The 20363-nt window shown below is 37.7% G+C and overlaps 1 protein-coding gene across 6 annotated transcripts in view; it reads right to left on the bottom strand.

Moving 5' to 3' along the window:
• Positions 1-965: 965 nt before the first annotated feature.
• The window catches only part of PRUNE2 (prune homolog 2 with BCH domain), a 144457-nt gene continuing 125059 nt past the window's right edge, over positions 966-20363 (bottom strand). For 2 of the 6 annotated variants that reach the window (XM_037373799.1, XM_037373805.1), the window contains 8 exons: positions 15333-15435; positions 13762-13893; positions 13522-13608; positions 10169-10267; positions 8098-8133; positions 7537-7575; positions 5981-6028; positions 966-3835 (listed from right to left, as the gene is read on the bottom strand). In XM_037373799.1, coding sequence (XP_037229696.1) covers positions 3814-3835; positions 5981-6028; positions 7537-7575; positions 8098-8133; positions 10169-10267; positions 13522-13608; positions 13762-13893; positions 15333-15435 — 566 coding nt within the window. In that variant the 3' untranslated portion in view covers positions 966-3813. The remainder of the gene's footprint in view (positions 3836-5980; positions 6029-7536; positions 7576-8097; positions 8134-10168; positions 10268-13521; positions 13609-13761; positions 13894-15332; positions 15436-20363) is intronic. The other 4 variants (XM_037373801.1, XM_037373800.1, XM_037373802.1 and 1 more) reach the window with 4 other exon arrangements.

Raw genomic sequence — 20363 nt, 5'->3', positions numbered from 1 at the left:
CTGAGATTTAGGGTATAAGTGACCCCATATTACTGCACACCAATCACCTGCTAACAAAACATTTAAACTGGAATGCAATTATACTGGAAGGGCCTGGAGAAAGATAATCAAAACCAAACCAATTTAAGATTCCTGAAATCTAGCAGCACTTCTTTTGTACGACACAGTCATAATTAAGTCTGCTTCTAAGGCTCAGTTTAAGCCTAAATTATCAACCCATAAGATCTGATGAATCTTCAAATCAGAAATCAAAGAGACTATTTTCAACAAGCATGAAAGGTTAGTTTAATCCACCTTCTTTGATTTTGCACTGAAAAGGTGTATGAGCATTCATAGAGTTGATTGCAGGGGGGGTGGCAATTAAGAAGCCATAGGTTATCTCCTTCTAGCTCTTAGTTGGTGCCTCACTGGTCAATGCTCCAGGTTAGCTGTCCAAAAGGCAGCCAGGTTTACTTAACATAGAGGCAGTATAAACTGACCCATCTGACGCAGACTGGGACAGGAGTAGGCACATGGTACCTGGTAGGAGAGAGGACTGAACATCCACCAGCTCCAACTCCTTCCATCAACATGTAGTCAACAAGGTTGTTTAACTGCTCAGGGTGGTTTCACAGTCGGTCTGTTTCTGCCCCATAGCTTCCGTTTTCTGCCTACCATATGAGATGGTGTGAGACTATGACTATCTATGCAGTTGATTTTTAGATAACAGCATAGACATGAATTAGAGAGCAATTTGAAGAGCCCCTCCTGCTTTCTTTCAGGAACACTATTGCTAGTAACAGCAAAGTAAGGATTTGAATACATGGAGGTGAAGAATAACATCACGAGATGCAGAATTAATTCAGTTTCAATTTTTGGGAAGGAAGAATGTTTATAACACCACAAAGAATTGTGATTTGAAACAGTCCAGTGTTCCCATGCACCCAGAGAATAAAGAAAAGAACTTCGAGCTGAAAGGAAATAACTTCCAGTGGTGAGTTGTAGTTCTTTATTTCGGATTCATAGGTATATATACACATACAACGATATTAGGTATCCTTGTATTGCTTAATCTATAAGTCAGCATAGGTTTTTTAACAACAAAAGAATTGCAACTATTAATTTGTATTTGATCTGAGCACTCTGATACACAGTATAAAAGATCCATATATAAAAGATTATATCTGTGCAAGTACATGTACTATATTACTCTTTCAACAAACTACTGATTTATTAATATTGATATATTATTGTTAGAATAATATAGAATTGCCGTATCATAACATTAAAAAACTTTCAAAATATATTAATATGCAAAGATAACCACACCTTAACCTTGCAATCGTTGTGCTGCCACACTGATGCCCCAATTTTGTTTTAATGTGACATTTGGCTTAAACAGGTTCCTTCTGTCACACTGCAATTAGTAGTCCACCGACATTAATAATATTAATTCACATGTTGTTTTGCTGTTTAGTAATTGCACACAAAGCCTTTAGAATTAAACTCACCTCTGAGTTGACAGCCAGCACTAAGACCACAAATCTTTTATACCCTACTTAGGTCTCAAACAGAGCATAGAAATGTGTGTTGAACTTTGCTTTGCGGTGAACTTCTCTTAGCAAACAATTCTCTCACTTATAGCGTAACACAAGTCACCTGGCTCACTCTAGTTGGCTTAAACTACAAGTCTACAGATGTGATTTCATGCTACTAAATGCTTTTAATAGTTTAAATCTAGGTAAAGCTTAATTAGCATCTAGAAGTTAATACAAATATTAATCTGTACATAAAACATTATCCCCAATATACTAAGTGACAGCACTTTCATAAGGCAGACAAGCCAAGAATCAGATATCTGAGGAAAGGTGGAAACTATCAGAACCTAATTTAGGGCAAGGTTATAGAGCAGCAACAATGGTCAGCAGGATTAAGTCCTTCCTCTGTGGAAATGAACAGGAACTGACAGAAAGATGTGATACTGCAGGCTAGCTAGTATGACAGAGATACAATGCACCACCTGTCAGTACAGCACAAGGACTGCAGAGGTGCTGATATTTCAGTTTTGATGCTGGAAGGTAAGAAAGCATTTGGCAAGTCCTTGCCTTTCTGACAATTTTTTCAACCTTCATTACAGTAGCTGAAAACTGTGCACATGATGGATGCTTGCTTCCTCGGCTGCAGGCTACCTTGCAAATAGAAAATACAAATTGACAGAGATGGTAATGTGCAAACCACAGAACAAAAATACCGATCTTAAATGAAGGATAAAATACACTTTTCACTCTCAGTTTAGATCCTACTGAAAAATCAAGGTTCATGCTATTTTGCTTTTTGCTTAAACTTTATTCCCCAAGAAAACTTTTGCTGGTCTTCTCTTATTAATAATTCTGGACTGGAAGCAGGACTAGACTTAATGTACATGTAAAAATAAGGTGCAGATTATCTTGACTTGTTACGTCTAATCACTTATTTATGAAGTAGAGAATCCACAGATGTAATTCTAGGGCATTATGAGAATGTTGTGAAGATAAGAATAGTATTTCAGAGAGTGTGTAACACTTACTTTTGTTAGGACATCCCACAAGCAGGCGAGTCAGCAGGTTTGGAAAGTGCATGCACGTGTTCATTAGAGGAAGAGAAAGCACTAGCCATATTCTTGACTCTTGCCTTTTTAAAGTATGCAAGTGGAATTCACTCAACAATGAATTTGCACTCTCTTGAAAAGAATGATCTGAGAGGCTTCAGTTAATTTCCTGTAAATATGAGGACTTAACTGCAGTGTCTTTTGTGCCAGTACATGGGACAGCAGCAAACAAGAAATGCTTATGGTTTTTACCTTTTCATGTTATTTTTTCACTGTTCTGTTCCATGACACAGACCATACACTTTTTATTAGTTATACTTAGGAATAAATGTCAAATTATTATTCAAACAAGTGAGTGTAACTCCCAGCTGTTGTAATCTTCAGTTGTTAGTAGGAAATACTAAGTATCTGTTTCATATTGATAGCATTAATAGCCTTTACAATCGGAGTTAGGATGCCATTTGAAGACTCATAACCCCAAAGTTCTGGAAAAACAGATTCAGAAAACAACAACAAATTAATTCTCCAAGGCTTTTAGAATATATGACAATCTTCTACCGGGTTAGCTGCTTCTATAAAAACTATCCCTAAAATGAATATATAAATTTAATTATTAAAATTTCAGTTACAGATCTGTCCTCTGGGAAATCCACTCGATAAGTAATTATTTTTTCAGTATATCAGTCTTTTCTGTGACCAAATTAAAAAGTAATTAGGGTTAAATGAACTTGGAAAGACTTTTCAGACAGCAGGAAACAGACAAATTCAAGAAAGTCCTGCATCACTTCCAGAATTATTTTTGAACATTAAAGTTACTGCTGCTCTGTGACACAACCAAGCTAACATTTATGGCAACAATTATTCTGTTCAGCTATGCATAAACATTAATATACTGAAGACAAATGAAACAAAAATCCCCATCCTCACCAACTTGTTCATGAGGCACACTGTTGGTAAAATGGTAACCTTTAAAACAGAAATCGCAGACACATAGAAACCGATGCTAGATGATACAGTTTTCCTAATTAAACCTGTTTTTCTCAATTCAAATAACTAGTCCAAAAATTCTTCTGTTTCCATAGCAATAGGATTGGCCCTTTTGGTTGTCTTGAATTGCTGAATGACACGGAAAAATCAAAACCCAATCAAATTAACCTAAATTGCCTATTGTACACCATGGTCATGGATGTCTGGGCGATGAAAATCCAAGTGAACCCTCTTCTTCAAATGCCTGGCAATGACGCTTTTTATTTCAGGGTCATGTCAATGCTACACATTAAAGACAAAATAAACACAAAGAACAAAAGAAAGAATAAATCAGTGCTACGAAACACATGACTAGTAATTTCCCCAATCCTGAGCTCCTGCAGTGCTGAACACCCTCATCTCTCATTTGTTTAAACGCATTGGTGTCAAATAATTTACACACATCCTATCTACTGTATATGGAAAACCCACAACTCTGTAAGATCTGTTTCTCTTTTTATTAATCAGTAACTACATTCCTGGCAATTTCAATCAGTAGACACCAGATGTGGAAAGATCCACTGGTGAAATGACACCACAGTGTGGCAAGATATAGGGTGCCTCTAAAAATGTTTCTAAGAGTACAGTTTTACCATTTAGTGCAAAGCACATGTCACCAAATACTTTAAAGCCTTCTTCAGAATAAGAAATCATAAACACTGCATCAAAATACAGTTTTCCTCACAGAATACATAACTATTTAAAACACCCTCAATATTTATGAACCGTTACAGAACACACACAGTTTTTTCACTGAATTATTTCATAATGATGTGGGGTTTTTAAGAAGTCATGAGGAAGCACAAGAAGTTGAACAAAACAGAACACAAAGGAGCATGATAATAGACAAAAACCTTTGGAATAGATATTACAAAGACAACAAAAGCAAACTAAGAGCTGGGCAGACTCAGGAGAGGTTTCAGCAGAAAGCATACAGAAGAAAAGTCTGTGTAAAACTGCCATTATCATTGTGGAGGCATTTACAAGGGAAATCCTATTTCCTAAAGAAACAACAACCAGAAACAAGTGATATAACCACAGGAAAATTATTACTACTCTGAAGAGAGATTCACATTTATGCGGAGAAAAGGCAGAATTAGCATTAATTTAGCCTCAACTATATTTAAGCTAAATATAAATTCTCCTCTCATATTGCTTTTGCACTGACCAGCTTCTCTTTTGAGAAAATCAAGAAAACTGTTCAAGCCACAAGAAGACCAAAATCATAAATAGTCTTTAATATATTATGTATTTTCTGTTCTCATACTTCAAGAAAATCATTCTTATATTGACTCACTACATAATAAATAATGTCTGAGAAAAAAAAAAGGTTTATGTTAACTGCTCTAGGAATGAGGAATTTAGCTTATGGTTCTAACATACGTAACAGGTACGATACTGTGATTGTTCACTAGAGTACAATTTTATTTCAAAAAAGTGAAAAGAAAAGCTCTATTTTATTTATGCATCTGTTTGCTGCATGTACTTATTATTTGCCTGTTTACTAATACTCATGTTATTGATGGAACCTTTTACTGAGGATTCAGGTTTACTATATGCTATTTTCTGAACTATATTCCAGTGTGAGACACCAGTGTATTTCTACATACCAGTCAGATGGTTAGGGCCAGCAAAGTCCCCAACCACTCCTCCCCTGGACACACTGGTCAGGAATATACACACTGCTGCAATGGCAAGTCCTCCTGTCATGCTGTTCTAGCAATGAACTGTTAGTGCTTGTGTGACACACAACTGCTACGAACACCCTCACTGATGCACAGTAAAAGTAGTGCAGGGTTTTCTATTTGCATGTTTCAGTTATAGTAGCAGACAGAAGAACAGCGCGCCAGAGGACTGACACGTTCCCATTTCCAGTCCAGCTTTGAAAGAAAGAGACATACAGATACTGGAGATGTAATCAGGGAAATAACTATGAAAGAAGCTGAGAAGCACAAAAAGCAAAGAGAAGGAAGACATCAAGAGCATGACCCAGAAATCAAAGGAAAATATAAGACTTTTTATCACTGAAGGAGAATGGCAAGGTTACCAATTTACTTTTAATTGAGGAGAATGCATGGGACCATCTTCACTCTGATCATGTTGCACTTTTTGTTTTTCACATAACTTAACATGAATATCCTCAGGCTAAGAATTCTATCTGTCTCTGCTTGGAAATAGTTTAAGACATTTTAAACACATCCGCAATGCAAATATAATAAATCCAAACTTCAGTGCTTTTTCTGCTTGCATTATGTTGAATAAAGTTTCTGAAAATAACTATAAAAGCATTTAGGTCTCCAAAAAGCTTTATGGAGTCTACTCAGCCTCAGTTGCTAAAAATGTGGTTGTAAAATAATGTTAAAACATAGATGACAGTATTAGGCTTACTTCTGCTCCCCTGAAGTAATTTCTGGATCATTTGAGAGACAGCTAGTCCTGAGCACAAGAAAAAAAGAGGTAGCAGTAAACATTTCTTCTGTGTTTATTTCTTTCTCTTTTTAAATATGACATCAAGTTTAGGGGATGTAATAACTAACTGTAGTGAGTATTCTTTGATAGCACAAACACGCAAACATTATTGATAGGAATGTAGTGATCTTAGTGCCTGCAACATGAATTAGTTTGAGTAATAAATTTTTAAGCTATTTCCTTAAGTTATGGAAGGGAAATGCACTACAGTAACTTCATACATCCAACAATAACAATAATCAGTGATGCCTCATATGAATATTTAGTTCCCCTTTCACTTGCTATGCTGCAGCCTTCATTCTTTTAAATCAAAGGAGTAATAAGAAAGCTTTCTTCCACAGAGTTTTTGTTGTCATATACTACAATGCCTTTGAAAATGTTTGAATAGAAGGGATAGAAGTTTCATTTCAAGGTTGGGTGAGCCTCTTTTTTTTAAGAAAATATTCAGGTGGTATCAGAAAACCACTTAAGCAAATCTATTACTTCTGAGGCAGTCTAGCTGCTAGAATCAAAAAGCAGTGGCCAGTGTTTTGGGTATTTCTGTGGCCATTTTAAAAGCTGTTCTCAGGAGAACCAGAGAAAGATATGTACCACCAAAAGAAACTTTAGAAAAAATACAACAGAGAAGTGGTAAGATTAAAATTCTGAAGTGCACAAACTAAAGGAAGGAGACTGAGAAGAAACTTCAAAAACTCAATACCTTTGGTTACAAAAAGTGCAGGAAAAATGTTATACTAAAACTAATAGACAGAGCTCCCTTCTCCAGAATTTTACGTGAAATATACATGTGAAAAAAGTGCACTGGATACCCTCTAAGCTCTGCTCAGTTAGTCAAGGATTATGTCCTTCCAGTTAAGGATTTCTATAGTACTTTACACCATACTGCCTCAGTATATTGAAGTCAGAGTCATGAGTTTAAAGTACCTATTCATCAGATGACACCGATTTATCAAGTGACCATAGGCAATACAATATGATCAAGTATTAATCCACTGACCTATCCAACCAACACTGGAAAGACAGGAAAAGTTACCAACCTACCTAAACTGAGAATGTGGTACAACAGCTATCCCTGATGTAGTAAATTTTTAAAAATTATTTTTTACAAGAACTACCTCCTAAAAACTTTATCAATCATCTGACATAATGAGTGAAGGGTACAAAATGTTTAATGAACCATTTTAATAGGGTAAGAAAGTAATTTCAGTCCTCCCCATGATTAAAGAAACAATCATAAAACCAGTAAAAATGTTTTTTGTAGTGTAAGTGTATGATTACTCCTTACCGAGACCTAATGGTACAAAATAAGGCTGCTTATAGTAAGAGGGGAAGTCAATTCACAAATGTGGCAACTTATACAGTTATTGAAACTATGAGCTGATTGCTGTACCAAACATAGAACATACTACTGCATTCAATCTATTCCTGTGAAACAAGTAAATATAATGCTAGCATCAAGCTGAAAGCTATCTTACTTAGCTGCTTCTGAAGTTTCCCTCAGCTCTTCATCCAGTCTGCATGAGTAAAAGTTATTGATATAAAGAAACAAAGAAGCAAGCAGAGCGTAAGAGAGAAGCAGAGCAATAGCAGAGCAAAGAAAAAATACAGTACATGCTTCTAAAATAGGCACCCAGTATTTTGCACTGACCCTAAAGCTCTTCAGCTGAGCATGATACCATTTATCCCTGTGCTTAACCCACCTTTAATTTGTAACTCCTTAGTTAGCTCATTTGGAGGCAGAAACATAAAAGCAGCCAGGGATCTGAGGCATGCCCAGTGGAGGATTGCTGAAAGCATTCAGTTGCTCTATCAGGTAGTATTAAACTAGCTGCAGCCTGTGCCAAGTCAAGGATCTTTAGAGTTCAGGTAAGTTATTTGCAAGGGAGGCTGATCTCAACAGCTTGAAGGGCAAAATGAGATTCCACATCATTGCAAGTCCTCTCTCACTGAGCTGTTGAGGTCACCTGCAGGTGAAAGGCTGTCACACAGATTCACTCCATTATGACCAGCAGCATAGGCTAGAAAGCAAGTTTTACCTCATTCTTCTCTTAATACACTTCTCTTCATCATACCTTACAAGATAAGAGTGGGTGAAGGAAAAGAAAAGGTGTACACGTTCATATGATACAATAGGCACACTGAATCCCACTTCAGTAAAAGCCAGCAAAGAACCACACAACCCAAATCCTGGCATAAGCTTGTGTACTTTGTACAGGTGGGATTCCTTGTGACCAGAGGTGGTATTTCTGTCCTTGTCAGTGGAGCAACTATGAAGCCAAAAGCTTAATTTTTGTTTTGTTTTGCTACAGGAACCTTTCTCAATTTGCAGCAGAAGGGAAGCTATCAGCTGAACACTGCTGTTCTCCCTGTGGCATGTGAATAACCACTCACAGTGCCTTGAATGCACACACCCACTAAACCTTCATATCACAACAGCCTGAAGATGCTTGCCACCAGTGGGAACACTTAGCAACTTTTGGTTATCTTCTTCAGCAAAATCATGCCTCATCTGGCTGCTGGTGACATGAAGCAGGCAGTTCTCTAGAATTTCTTTATCTGTAAGTCCTAAAGCTTCTTTGGTACTGATGTTGTGATCATTTCACCTTTGGTCTGAGAGGTGAATGGACTTTCCAAACAGTTTTCAGTCTACATGGAAGATGTGTGTAACAGATGTGTGCACTGCTACAGACAGTGTAATAGTCAAGAAACAGCAAGGAAGCAGAAAGAGAAACACATTGAAGTACCAGGTTAAGGTGTATAGCTAAAGGGAACTATAAGAAAATGTTTACAGGAACCAAGAGGAAGGAAGGGAAGGACAAGGCATGACAGGAGGATGAAAACATTTTATAACGTTAAAACATTCTGGACATCTCTCTGCCAAGTGACCAACTACCTCTGTACTTCACATTCTTAGTATCACTCCAGGCCTAAAGAAGTTACAGCAGCAAATAAATCTGAGTGGAAGTCCCTATGATCCCCGATTAACTGCAAGATCTGAGCTTCACGTTTGCTCCCTGGAATTACACCACAAGTATCTGAGCAAACACCAGCTCAAAGACAGAAATTATGCTGCTTTCATAACTAATGTGAGGCAGGTGTGAAAATTCCTGCCCAGGTTGAAGAGATCTATGACAGCTCCAGAACAAATGTTCTTCCTACCTAGTCACTGGCAAGCCCTAAGGAAAAGACAATCATACTTGCGTATTTACTCATCAAAATACTTTCTAGAACAGAATGTTCACCTGTTCAAAACGTAGGGCATTTGATAAAAAGAATAATTTAAAAAAGCATTCCTGAACAGCATACCCTTTTAATAATGACCCACATGAAAAATCACGACTGATTTCCAGCATTTTCAGTCTTGATATACCATTTCAGTTTGTTGTTTTCAGGTCTGAAAAAAAGCCAGCTGAGGTGAAAAATTCAACCCAACTTCCTACAATTTTTTTAAAAGATTTATTTCCTTTACAAAAACCTGCATTTAAAAAACCTTTACACATAGGAAGCAAAAACTGAGACACTGTCTTTCAGTGTTTTCTGGGTTAAACCATGAAAATCAACAAGATAAGGAACAGTAAACCTATGGACTTTCAGTGTTCTTCTATTGAACAAGCTATCTTTGAACTATTGTTTCAATTCAAAGCTTCATATGACTAAAACTTAAAAAACGTTTACTTAAATAGTGGTAAAAATTATGGAAAAATATAGCATAAGTGACACCTGTGGAAGGGTCAAACTTTCTCCTATTTTCTTTCTGGGTTTCAATTAGTGAACAGTCTGTTCCAATCCAGATTATATAATCATAGGGTTGATGGGACTCTGAGCCTTATTAAAATATCTTCATTTTACTAGCAGCATCGTTTGGTCCAGTACAAAAAACCTTCTTCCTATAAACAGTAGCTCCCCTAGGAGTATATCTTTATTATGTTTTGTGTTTCCATTACAGTGTTTTTCTGCTTCTGAATGTGACAGTGGAAAGTGCACAAGAGAATAGGAACACCATCAGAAACGGGCTTTCTGTTTTTCTTATGGACTCTGAAACACTATTATTAGATAGTGGAAATAGTTTGCACTAGAACAAGGACATGTTTACTGTACATTACTTACTTGACAATACTGTCTGGTATGTGCACATATTCCATTGGAATCATCTCACGAAGCTCTGCCAATGTGTTGACATACTGTATCTTACTGCTGAACTTAGAGCTGAAACAAAGAAACAACAGTTAATTGACTTTCACCCCCAAATCTTTTATTGTAATTTTTTTTAAAAAAAAAAGATGCTATGTACTTCATGCAGTAAATAATTAAGCACTTTGTTATTCTTATTTCAGTTACAGAGTTCAGCTAATCATGAACATACCTAAGATGCAGTAAGGCTGAAATCAAGTCCAGACCTTCTGCTGTTCCTTGCTTAGGCTGAATGACAGTATTTAGGACAACATTATAAATTGTAATGTCTACATACCCTAGCATGAAGTTTTATAGTTTGAAGGAGATATATGAAAATTCTGAAACTAATCAACCCCCCTACAGCATACTTAGGTGTAAAAAGAGATGGGAAGCATTCGCTCAATGTGGTCACGATGAATAAACATCAAGTGATTGTGATGAATTAGCATTTGTATTTGACACCAATTCTCGATCAAACATAATTAAACTGAACTTTCTCATTTGTTTAGATGATTACAGATCTGATTGTGCACGTGCATGTCCATTCTTACTGCAGAGCCTTCTTATGAGGAAATACTTCCCTTGTTTATCTCAGCTGTGCTATATGATCCTTTATTGTGTTTGAGAAATGATCACTTGGAAAATAGCTAAATTGTTCAGAAAATACACTTAAAATAACACTATTCATTTGTCTAACCTGAATTATTTGGTATGTATGAACTTGTGAGAGAGCTTTCTCATTTGGCTCATAAAGCAATTTTCCATATTTAACTCTGGTTGTATTTAGATAGCCTTCTAAAATCTGTAACAGCGACGAATGCACATTGACCATAACTGTTCTTAAGTTTAGACCATGAAAACCAACATATTCTTATTTGCTGCTGATTTAGGGGTATGACCAGACAATACAAAGCCTCTGAAACAGCTTTGGGCAGAAGGCTACTTCCCCTCCCTTTACCATACATATCTTCCTTATAAGGTAAAGTGAGGCAACAAACAGGAATACATGAAAATACTGTCAATAGTTGTTTAAGCTCATCCATTTCAATTTGTCCCTGTACCAGATTAGCATCACTAGGCACAGACACTGGAACAGGCCAACGATCATGTTTTAAGATGAATCACTTGCAATTATCCAGTCAAAGCCATGACAATATACAGACAATTCTTAGTATTTTATCCAAAAATGTTAATCAGTCTGCATTCTGAACTGCCAGCTAAACTAACTTGGCAAGCTGCAAGGCAATCAGAAGCTTCTAAAGACTGAGCGGGGCGGGGGGGGGGGGAAGACATAAAAACATCTTTCAAGGGTTAATTTTTCCACTTAAGGATTCTCCTGGGTCCACTAATTCCACCACAGTAATTGATTTCTGAGTAATCGCTTCATGTGGGAGTTTGTGTATGGACAACCCAAACACATGACCAAAATAAGAAGTTCTCATTCAGACTTCAGGGCAGGCATGCTGTCAATAGTGGTAAACTTCGTATTATTTAAGTATTTCCATCAAACACCAAATATCTTTCACAGACACTTCATTAGAAATCTAATTTCTCACCTAACACAGCTAAAGTGATCTCTAGTGTGATTATCTGGTCCATAAAGTGTATCTAGGATCTATCTTTGCAGCCATTAGTTCTTTCATCCTGTGTATTCAGACAACTGTTTAGTGTTCATCAATCAAGTCCCACACTCCACTGAATGACCTTGCCAGTTTTTGAGGTAGTATTGTAGCACATCCTCAGTGACTTCACTGTCCCTTGTCTTTCACTTTCTTGATGCCTACTGTTTTGTCCCACATCTCAGCTGAAACAGAATTAAAATTATGTTGCTAACATCTACCTCCTTGAAATCTCTGCTTGCTCGTGAACCAATTAATTTCTTACTCTAAAATTTCCATCATGGTTGTCAGTGGTTTGGTGAACAGCTCAGGGCTAGCAAACTAAGGTATAGCCATCAGCCTTCAATCTAATCAAGTCTTTCTCCTTACATTGCTTCTTACTGAATTGACTTTGTCTTTTCATGCCTCCCAGAGTTTTTTACTCAGCTTTCTCATAGTGCCCTTCTTTCTTTCTTCTTTCACCAAGTGTCCTTGGTGAGGGTTCAAAAATCTTACATTATCTTCTACAAAAGTCACATCAGCCATGCGTCCCACCCACCTTTCTTCAGCTACCATTTGCACTTCACTTTCATCTTGCACTGGGACTTCAACCTACTCAGCTGAAATGGAGAATTTTTCTGAATAAATGACTAATGACTTGAAACAGATGTGGCATATTTGTCTGGGGTTTTTTAATTTTACTGCCTACCTTTCCTCTGGGAGTAAATAGGATGCCAAAAGAAACACCTCAGATACCAAATGCAGCTCAGTGAATCCCCATCATTACTGTTAATAATTCCAAGTATTGTTTCTCTGTTACTCTGGTATTTTTATTCCTCAATTTCTATTTGGTGTTAAAATTACCACATATGAAAGAAGAAGCTCCATTATGACACCCTGCCTGTTGCACTTTGGCAGCAATGGAAAATTCATGTGCTTCCCCATCCCAATGTCACCCTGTCAGGACAAAGCACCCTGCAACAGACACCTCCAGTGTCCTGGGGGCAGACCTCTCTAAGGTCTGTCATGATGTGTGTTGTGTGGGGTAGGTTCTGCAGAAGATTCCTCTCCTGCCTGAAGCACTTTCTCACACACGTCAGCCTGCTCTCCCTGATCTCATGATTTCAGCTGCACACTTGCCCACCTCAAACAATTTTTGAGGTCTTCAAGATCTGTAAAATTCTTTTGCTTATTCACTAATCAAAGTGGTTTTTTGGTAGCTTTAAACCTTTTTTAGAACTGCAACTCCTATACATTCAAACAGCTCAGGGTGCTGGCAGTCCTCTTGCATAAGAAGCAACTAATTTTTTTAAAACACAGAATTGTAGCTTAATCTTGCCCTACAGCCTGGATTTTTTAGATTAGGTGATTATCCTTACAGGAAAAGCCCTCCTCTACACGCCTTTTAGCTGGGTTTGGAACAAAGACTATTTTAAGAGACTGAATTCCCAGTTCTGCATACACATACAGGTTTAGGATACCTACCCTATGATGTCTGCAACTAGATACTCATATAAGTAACTCTTCCCCTGCCCCCTCACACTTTAGGAAAGTCAACTCCATCTGTCAAAATCCCAACATAAACTGTAAACTAGTACTGTTCAGTGGAAGATTAACAGCCATGTCTGATTATTTAGGGTGCTTCTGTATTCTTAGGGACACAGGAAATCACTGGTATTCACTGCATACCTTATAAAAGGTCGTGTCACAGCCAGAATTGTCCGGATGAACCATGATGGATGAACAATTACAAATGATTTCAAATTTTTCCGTAATCTAAGTAAAAAAGAAATTGTTTCTTTAAAAAAAACAAACCTCAAAAAAACCCATACAGAAATATCATATACAGTAAACACTCACACAAGGGAGTAACAGAAGTGGACAGATTTAGAATAATAGCTGTGGATCAGAAAAGACAGTACTACTCACCGTCGGTCAATCATCTGGTAACATTTTTTCATCCAACCCAGTCCAGGCATCCTCCTTCTTGGTGTTGCTCCATTCAAGTAGACAATCATATAGTCTTCAGCTACCATCAGCTCTAAGGTACTGATTACATAGCTGATGAAAGCACAGAACTAAGTGAGCACGTACTTTACATTATCCACTTATGCCCACACTAAATCAGTCTGCTAGGCACAAATCAAGGCAAACTAAGCAATTTATGACATGACAGCGTATTCTTTTCCTTTAAACCAAAGCAAACATTTAGCACTGGTCACCATGCTACCTGCAGATGTATTAACTAGAAAACCACAATCTTACCTGCATCTTCAGAAACATGTGGACTCCTTATAAAGGTTAAATTTCATAGTGAGTTTTCAAATCTCATAGGTGACTTTGTTCTTTCTTTTTTTAAAAAAAGTGCACAAAGATTTTGCAAGGGAGAGCAAAAGCAAGAGAGATCATGTGAAGTTCCAGGAACTTCTGAAATTAACTCTTCAGAAACTTCACTATTAATCATCATGTTTGTTCAATGCAAAGGGTCAGGAGAAGGTACTTGTCTATAATTCCCATGATCCTTGCACTACTGCAACTAAGCCTGTGACTGCCAACTACAAACACTTTGAATCTCAAGGCTAATAAAACTTCTCCACCAACCTGCCAAATGACAGCAGTTGGTCTGACCTGGAACTAAAGCACTATCTCATTTTTCACACATAGACACAATGCTGAAGACACTGGCTGTCACCATGCGCCTTTCTAAGGACTGGAGTTTTAAGGAGACTAGGTCTGTGCTCTTGGTGCTTTGTAAACTGCAAATGTGAAGGCCAGGCCTCTGCTGGATTTAGAAATTACTTACTGGGGTTTAGTACACAAAATGCTGTAATGACTGATTTTTTTGGCTGCCAAACCAAGTTGCTACTAGGAGTAACTTTCTTGTGATAAATTCGAGCTCATGTAGCCAAATCCGTGTCCTACCCAACTTGCCCCTGCCACTTATAACTGAATCAAAAGCAGCTAGAGTCCGGAAAAATACTTAGAACTGTTTGTATCAGCAACTGTCATTTATGTTGTGTTTTTAAAACAACTGTCAGAAAATAGGCCTGCGATTCCTAAACACAACCACAGTATACATCAAAAATATGAAATATAGTGATACCTCATGGTAATATATAATAAACAATGAACTACCAAAAACATCTGGTGGTCTAAGTTCCTGCTGATTGTTCTCAGTAAGGGCTGGAAGTCATTAGTGAAACAGTGCAATGATTGTAGGCCCGAGAAGCTGAAGATACTGCATTCTTTGACATTTTGGGAGGTACTACAGTTAGATTTAGTCCTGACAAACACACCTTAATTTAGGATGGTGAGTAGGTAAAGAATACTGAAATAATACTCCACTGAGCAGTTTATCTAAAACTGCTGTTTCCTTTGTTATTCTAGTCACTCCCCCTCTAATGACCAAGTTTACCTCATAATTAAAGACAGGTTATGTCTCACTACATAATTGTGAGTACTAACTCAAAAGACTGTCACATTGCTCACATATCACTCACAGGAAAAGATTTTCCATGACATAGTTGTAATCAGTTCGACTGCTGTCTGGCAAGAAGCATGCTGCAAACACAATGATAGCATTCCGACCATCACCATAGTATCCTGTGGAAAAAAACAAAAAGGCATTTTTGCTTTTGCCAAAGGCTCTTAACAGGATAAATCAAAATCTCAAAATCCTGGAATGGAGCTACTATGTCTAGTGCTGAAGAAAACCAAAAATGCGTGAACTATTCACCAAGCAATAAGGAAGAATAGTCAGTTATGTTGAATTCCTAAAAAAAAACCCCCACACTTAGCACAACTATTAGTAAACTTTTTATAGAGACCAGCAAAAAAAACCCTTGTAAGTAATACAGTCTTACCTGAACTCCTGGTCCACTGCATCTCTATGGCAATGATATGCTGAATGTTCACCTTAGACTGAGGAATAAGGGGCTAAAGAAAATATCCTACATTCGTTATCCTGCATCTTTTGATTAACGTTCATGAAGTCTCTCAATCCAGTCTCAGTTGGCTTGTTCAGCTCTAATGGCCTCAGGATATTAAAACTATAAATGCATCACACTATACTTCTGGGGATTAGTTAAATCCTTCACTGCAAGTTTTGTATAAAATACTTTTTTTACCTTGGACGCTCCAGCTGCCCAATACTGGCATTCTCTGGGCTATGCCACTGCCTAACGATAGCTGCAAACCCTTAAAACTGCAGCACTGCTCTTGTGGGGTCCAGGACAGCTGCTTGTTACCCAAAGGAAAATATTTTCTTTCATGATAGATTAATGCTGGTCAATCTTTTCCAAAGTCCTTTGCAGCTGCTATCGATTTCTGTGTTATTAACAACAAATATAAAATACTCCTGCATCGTTAGAAGATACATGCAGTCAGGAAGCAATTTATAAAGATGCTACAGAAATTCTCGTAGGTAGATAGCACTAACAACGCACAGAGACAGAAGCTGGGTATACTTAAGAGAACAACTTGGAAGCCTTTCGAAAGAGGTCAGGAGAAACTAGCCATGAGGGAGATGCTAATGCTTGTGAAGGAAACCCTGAATATCCCTCAGATAGGAACACAATCCTGAAAAAAGAAAAGGATAATACCAGCACCTATACAACACTTTCATAAGGAGATTTTTTAAGACTTTAACAGTGCTTTTTGGACACTAGACAGCAGTATCCAAGCCTAACTCAAATGTCCATATAACTTCTTGCACTGTAGCCAGCCAAGCCACGCAAAATTCTCTATAGGAAGTCAGAGATAATACATGATCCCTGTGTGGTATTCAGGGAAGAGTGAGAGATTATTTTGTTTTCTTCTTTCTCACTCAACATCTGAGCTGAGTCTCAGCTAGCTGAAATAAGGAGATAATGTCTATGTCAAGGAAGTAATTTCTTACATGACTTTGTAAAGATCTTCAAAGAATCCAGAATCCCTGACAAAATGGGTGCTTCAAAGTACTTGTTCATGAAGTTTTCTATGCCAAGGAGAACCATAGCTGGTTAATCTCAACATTATTCCAGTCATAATGACATGCACTAAGGCACTCTCCATTTAGGGCTCTCAGCTGTTCCTTAAAGGACTGAAGAACACCACCGCTTCCCCAGTTACAATGGTGAGCAAAAGAAATAAGTTTCTGAAAGAAAAATGTGCATGTCAGAAGTAAGTCTCCTGTCTCAAGCCATGCTGTTTCAAATGAAGGTTTAGCAAAGCAACCTGTTGAAGGATTGATTACATTGGACCTTTTTCTTTCTGAATTTGATTTGGTAGATTTGACTAAATATAATGTATTGGATGAGATTATAATATATATTGTTGATGGTAATGCCAACATTGAGTTGAGAATGCTAGCTAGCCTAGACCTCATCCACTGAAGAATCATTGTGACACTGCAGGAACCTTTCTGTCCTTAGCCTTTACTCTATCCTCCCATGATCTTGGCATCTCCTGTCTTCGCAGCACTGTGAAGTAGCTTTTTTACTGGCTCTCAGAGGCCAAGGGCCAGCTAATCTATAGCTAGGCTTCCAGAGCTAGAGAAGCCACGTATAACAGTAGCCCAGCATATGTCCATTCTCTTCTCCACAGTACAGTGCTGTTCTCCATCCTATTGGAGGATGTGGACAAGCAAAAAAGACATGGGTGATAATTTTGGTGTCCCAATGAAGATGTCAACATCAAATTCAAAGAGGAACATTGCACTCTCTAGTAAAGATGTACACAGGGAGAGGGAAAACACTCCAGTCCTATTTTCAGCACCTTCACCTTTAAGGAGTTTGACATGAAGGAATGTATTGTTCTTCTCAAAAGAAACAAAGAGCAAAGAACTTCACCTCCTACCCTCATCACTTAATACTACTCTGTTACATTTCCATCTTCTCAATAGACTCACATACTTTCAAAGAGACAGTACTGGTTTCACATATCCCATCCTAGCTCATCCCTCGGCTAAATCATAATAGAACAAAGCAGTCTTTCCCCCTCAGCTTTATAAACAGGGAAGAGATTTCCTTCCTTCCATAAATTTAAAAATCCTTAAAAGACTTTCAGGACAATTTATATCACGCTGCCATAAAGTAGCCTGTCCAGCTGGCTCAGAAGTTTGGCAGCAAAAGCACATTGTGACAGGTGTGTCCAATATATTACACAGCACAGTCTGCAGTTCATGTAAAGCAAAGTGATTATATGCAGATGCCACCTAAGAGCACACACAAGAAAAACCCACAAGTAAAACTAGGCCCCTTTTTCTTACACATGCTTGTAGACAAAGAACGCCAACTCAAGGCAAAAGTGCTTTTTAGTTCATCACTAGAAGCCAGAAAAGGTGTTTCCCCAAATTGTCAGTCAGCCTATGCAAAGAAGCAGATCTCTTAGAAATTTCTCTATTAACATACATGGAAGGCAACATCACACCTAGACTGCCCAGTCTACTGTCCCCTTTCCTATTTTGTGGCTACCATCTAGATTCTGCATTTGGTGTCATCTGTCATTTGACAGGGAGGAATGTTCAGTAGATCACTGAATAATCAAGAGATGCTTGACCCGACTTCCAATTACCTAATTTTAGCCAGAATCTGTTCTTAATCCTGAGGTTAAAGGGAAGACTGCTGGCCCTCTAAAGCACTCTGAATATACTAAAGTATTGCCAAAGGGAACATCATACAGAATAGGTCTAGCCACCACAACGCAGAAGCTGTTCAAGCTGCCCAAAGTTTTCCCATAACCCATACACCAAAATGATTTCGTTTCCACATCCTCAGTCTGCCACTCCATAAACACAGAGTTTAATCCAGTCCTTAACTTGCTTTGGTATGGCCAGATTTCAGGCAAACTTCCAATTTAGCCTGTGGTGGGTTGAAACTTACCACTACACACCATTTGTTCTATAATGGGTAAGTTACTGACCAGCACCCATTCAAAAGCAAAGGAGATGTAACATTCTCTGTCTTAGATTTGAGCAATCTGACAAAACAATATGCCAGACACAAAATTTGAATCCCGATTATTTCATACTGGAAGTTGAGTTGAATGACCTAGACTCCCACTGGTAACTGTACATTATTATGTACTTCACAGCTGCCATCATAGATATCTGCCACTGAAACCAGTCCTTGTTCAACAGTTAAGCAGTGCTCAATTAAGAGCTACTTTTCCACTCATGTGACTAGTATTTATTTTTCATAAAAGCTGGTATAAACATATACATCAGCATCTAGTAGGAACTGTATGTGACAATTATCACCCACAAGTGTACCTAGACTAGTTTACAGCATACAAAAAAATATATAAACAAACACCATTAGCAAGGCCTCAAAATATTTTATGTTTGTTTCCTAAATTACGCCATCTGTGTCTGTTTGCTAAACTGTGTCTGAAGTGTCATCACATTCATAAATCTTTGATGGTGGTGTTATAGTGGGAAAACGCTTGGAGGTTTAAATGTCTATCAATTCCGACTAAACTTTCTGCACACTGGCCACTGTGAACACCTGTAGACTTGCATTTAGCTGCTTTTAATGTAGGTGAGCAATTTGAGGACCACATCCTCAGGTAATATGATTAGCCAAAATGAATTTATGTCACCTTTACCAGATAGAGATTCAACAGTGCAAATATACTGGAAACATTAACCTTTAAATGAAGTTACAGATCAGCAGCACTGTGACAGAAGCAACCTCATACAAACTCACAAATCTTACTTCTGAGATGCTAAGTTACCTGCCTCGTTTTTTTCCGGATAGAACAATTCATCCTTAATACCTTAAGAGCTGGCAAACACTGCCCCCAAACATACAGAATCCAAAGACAATCTAAACCTGAGACACCAAGGAAACTACACCTAGAAAGCTTTGCTTCATTTTCTTCCTTCAATATCTACAGTAATATTTATCCTTTTGAATTAATGTATACAGAATTGTGCTAGTAACACCAGAGCTACAAAATCTCTGAGGAGGTTAGGGAGCAGATGAGCAAAGGAAACAATACAGCAAGCACATTAGGTCATTTTTCTACTTTAAATATTTTCTTTTATATGCTATTTGATAATAATTCACAAATTATGTGAAAAAAACATAAAACAGTTGCTGGTGAAATGCTAGCTACTGACAACTATAAATGGCAGAAAAACAACATCAGGAGCTTAGCCAAACTAACAGAAGCCTGAGCGAAAACTGTTTTCCTTCTTTTGCCACTGTACTTGTTCAGATCTCTGCACACACATACGCCATTGAGAAAATCACACACTGTACTTCCTCATGCAAAAGTTTTTGCCAAAATCCACACAAAGTTTTGGGGGTTTTTTTCCCCCGTAGGACAAGTTTTTTCCTTGCTTTAAGACAGTTTTAGCCTACAATGATCAGATAGCTCCTGACAGACACATGTATATCAGTGTATTTATTGCTCCTGAAATTCCATTGTATTTAGAATACTCAGTAGTCACTGCCACACTGGATTGAAAGCTGGGTTGATTTCAGCCACGGCTGAAAAACAAACTCCCTCTCACATTGCCAGTGTGGTAACTGAACTAAAATAGAAAA

This window comes from Falco rusticolus, chromosome Z, assembly GCF_015220075.1.
Source record: "Falco rusticolus isolate bFalRus1 chromosome Z, bFalRus1.pri, whole genome shotgun sequence".
In the NCBI taxonomy this organism is placed as follows: Eukaryota; Metazoa; Chordata; class Aves; order Falconiformes; family Falconidae; genus Falco; species Falco rusticolus.
The sequence above is the reverse complement of the archived record's forward strand: the minus strand, read 5'-3'. Positions and strand labels throughout refer to the sequence as shown.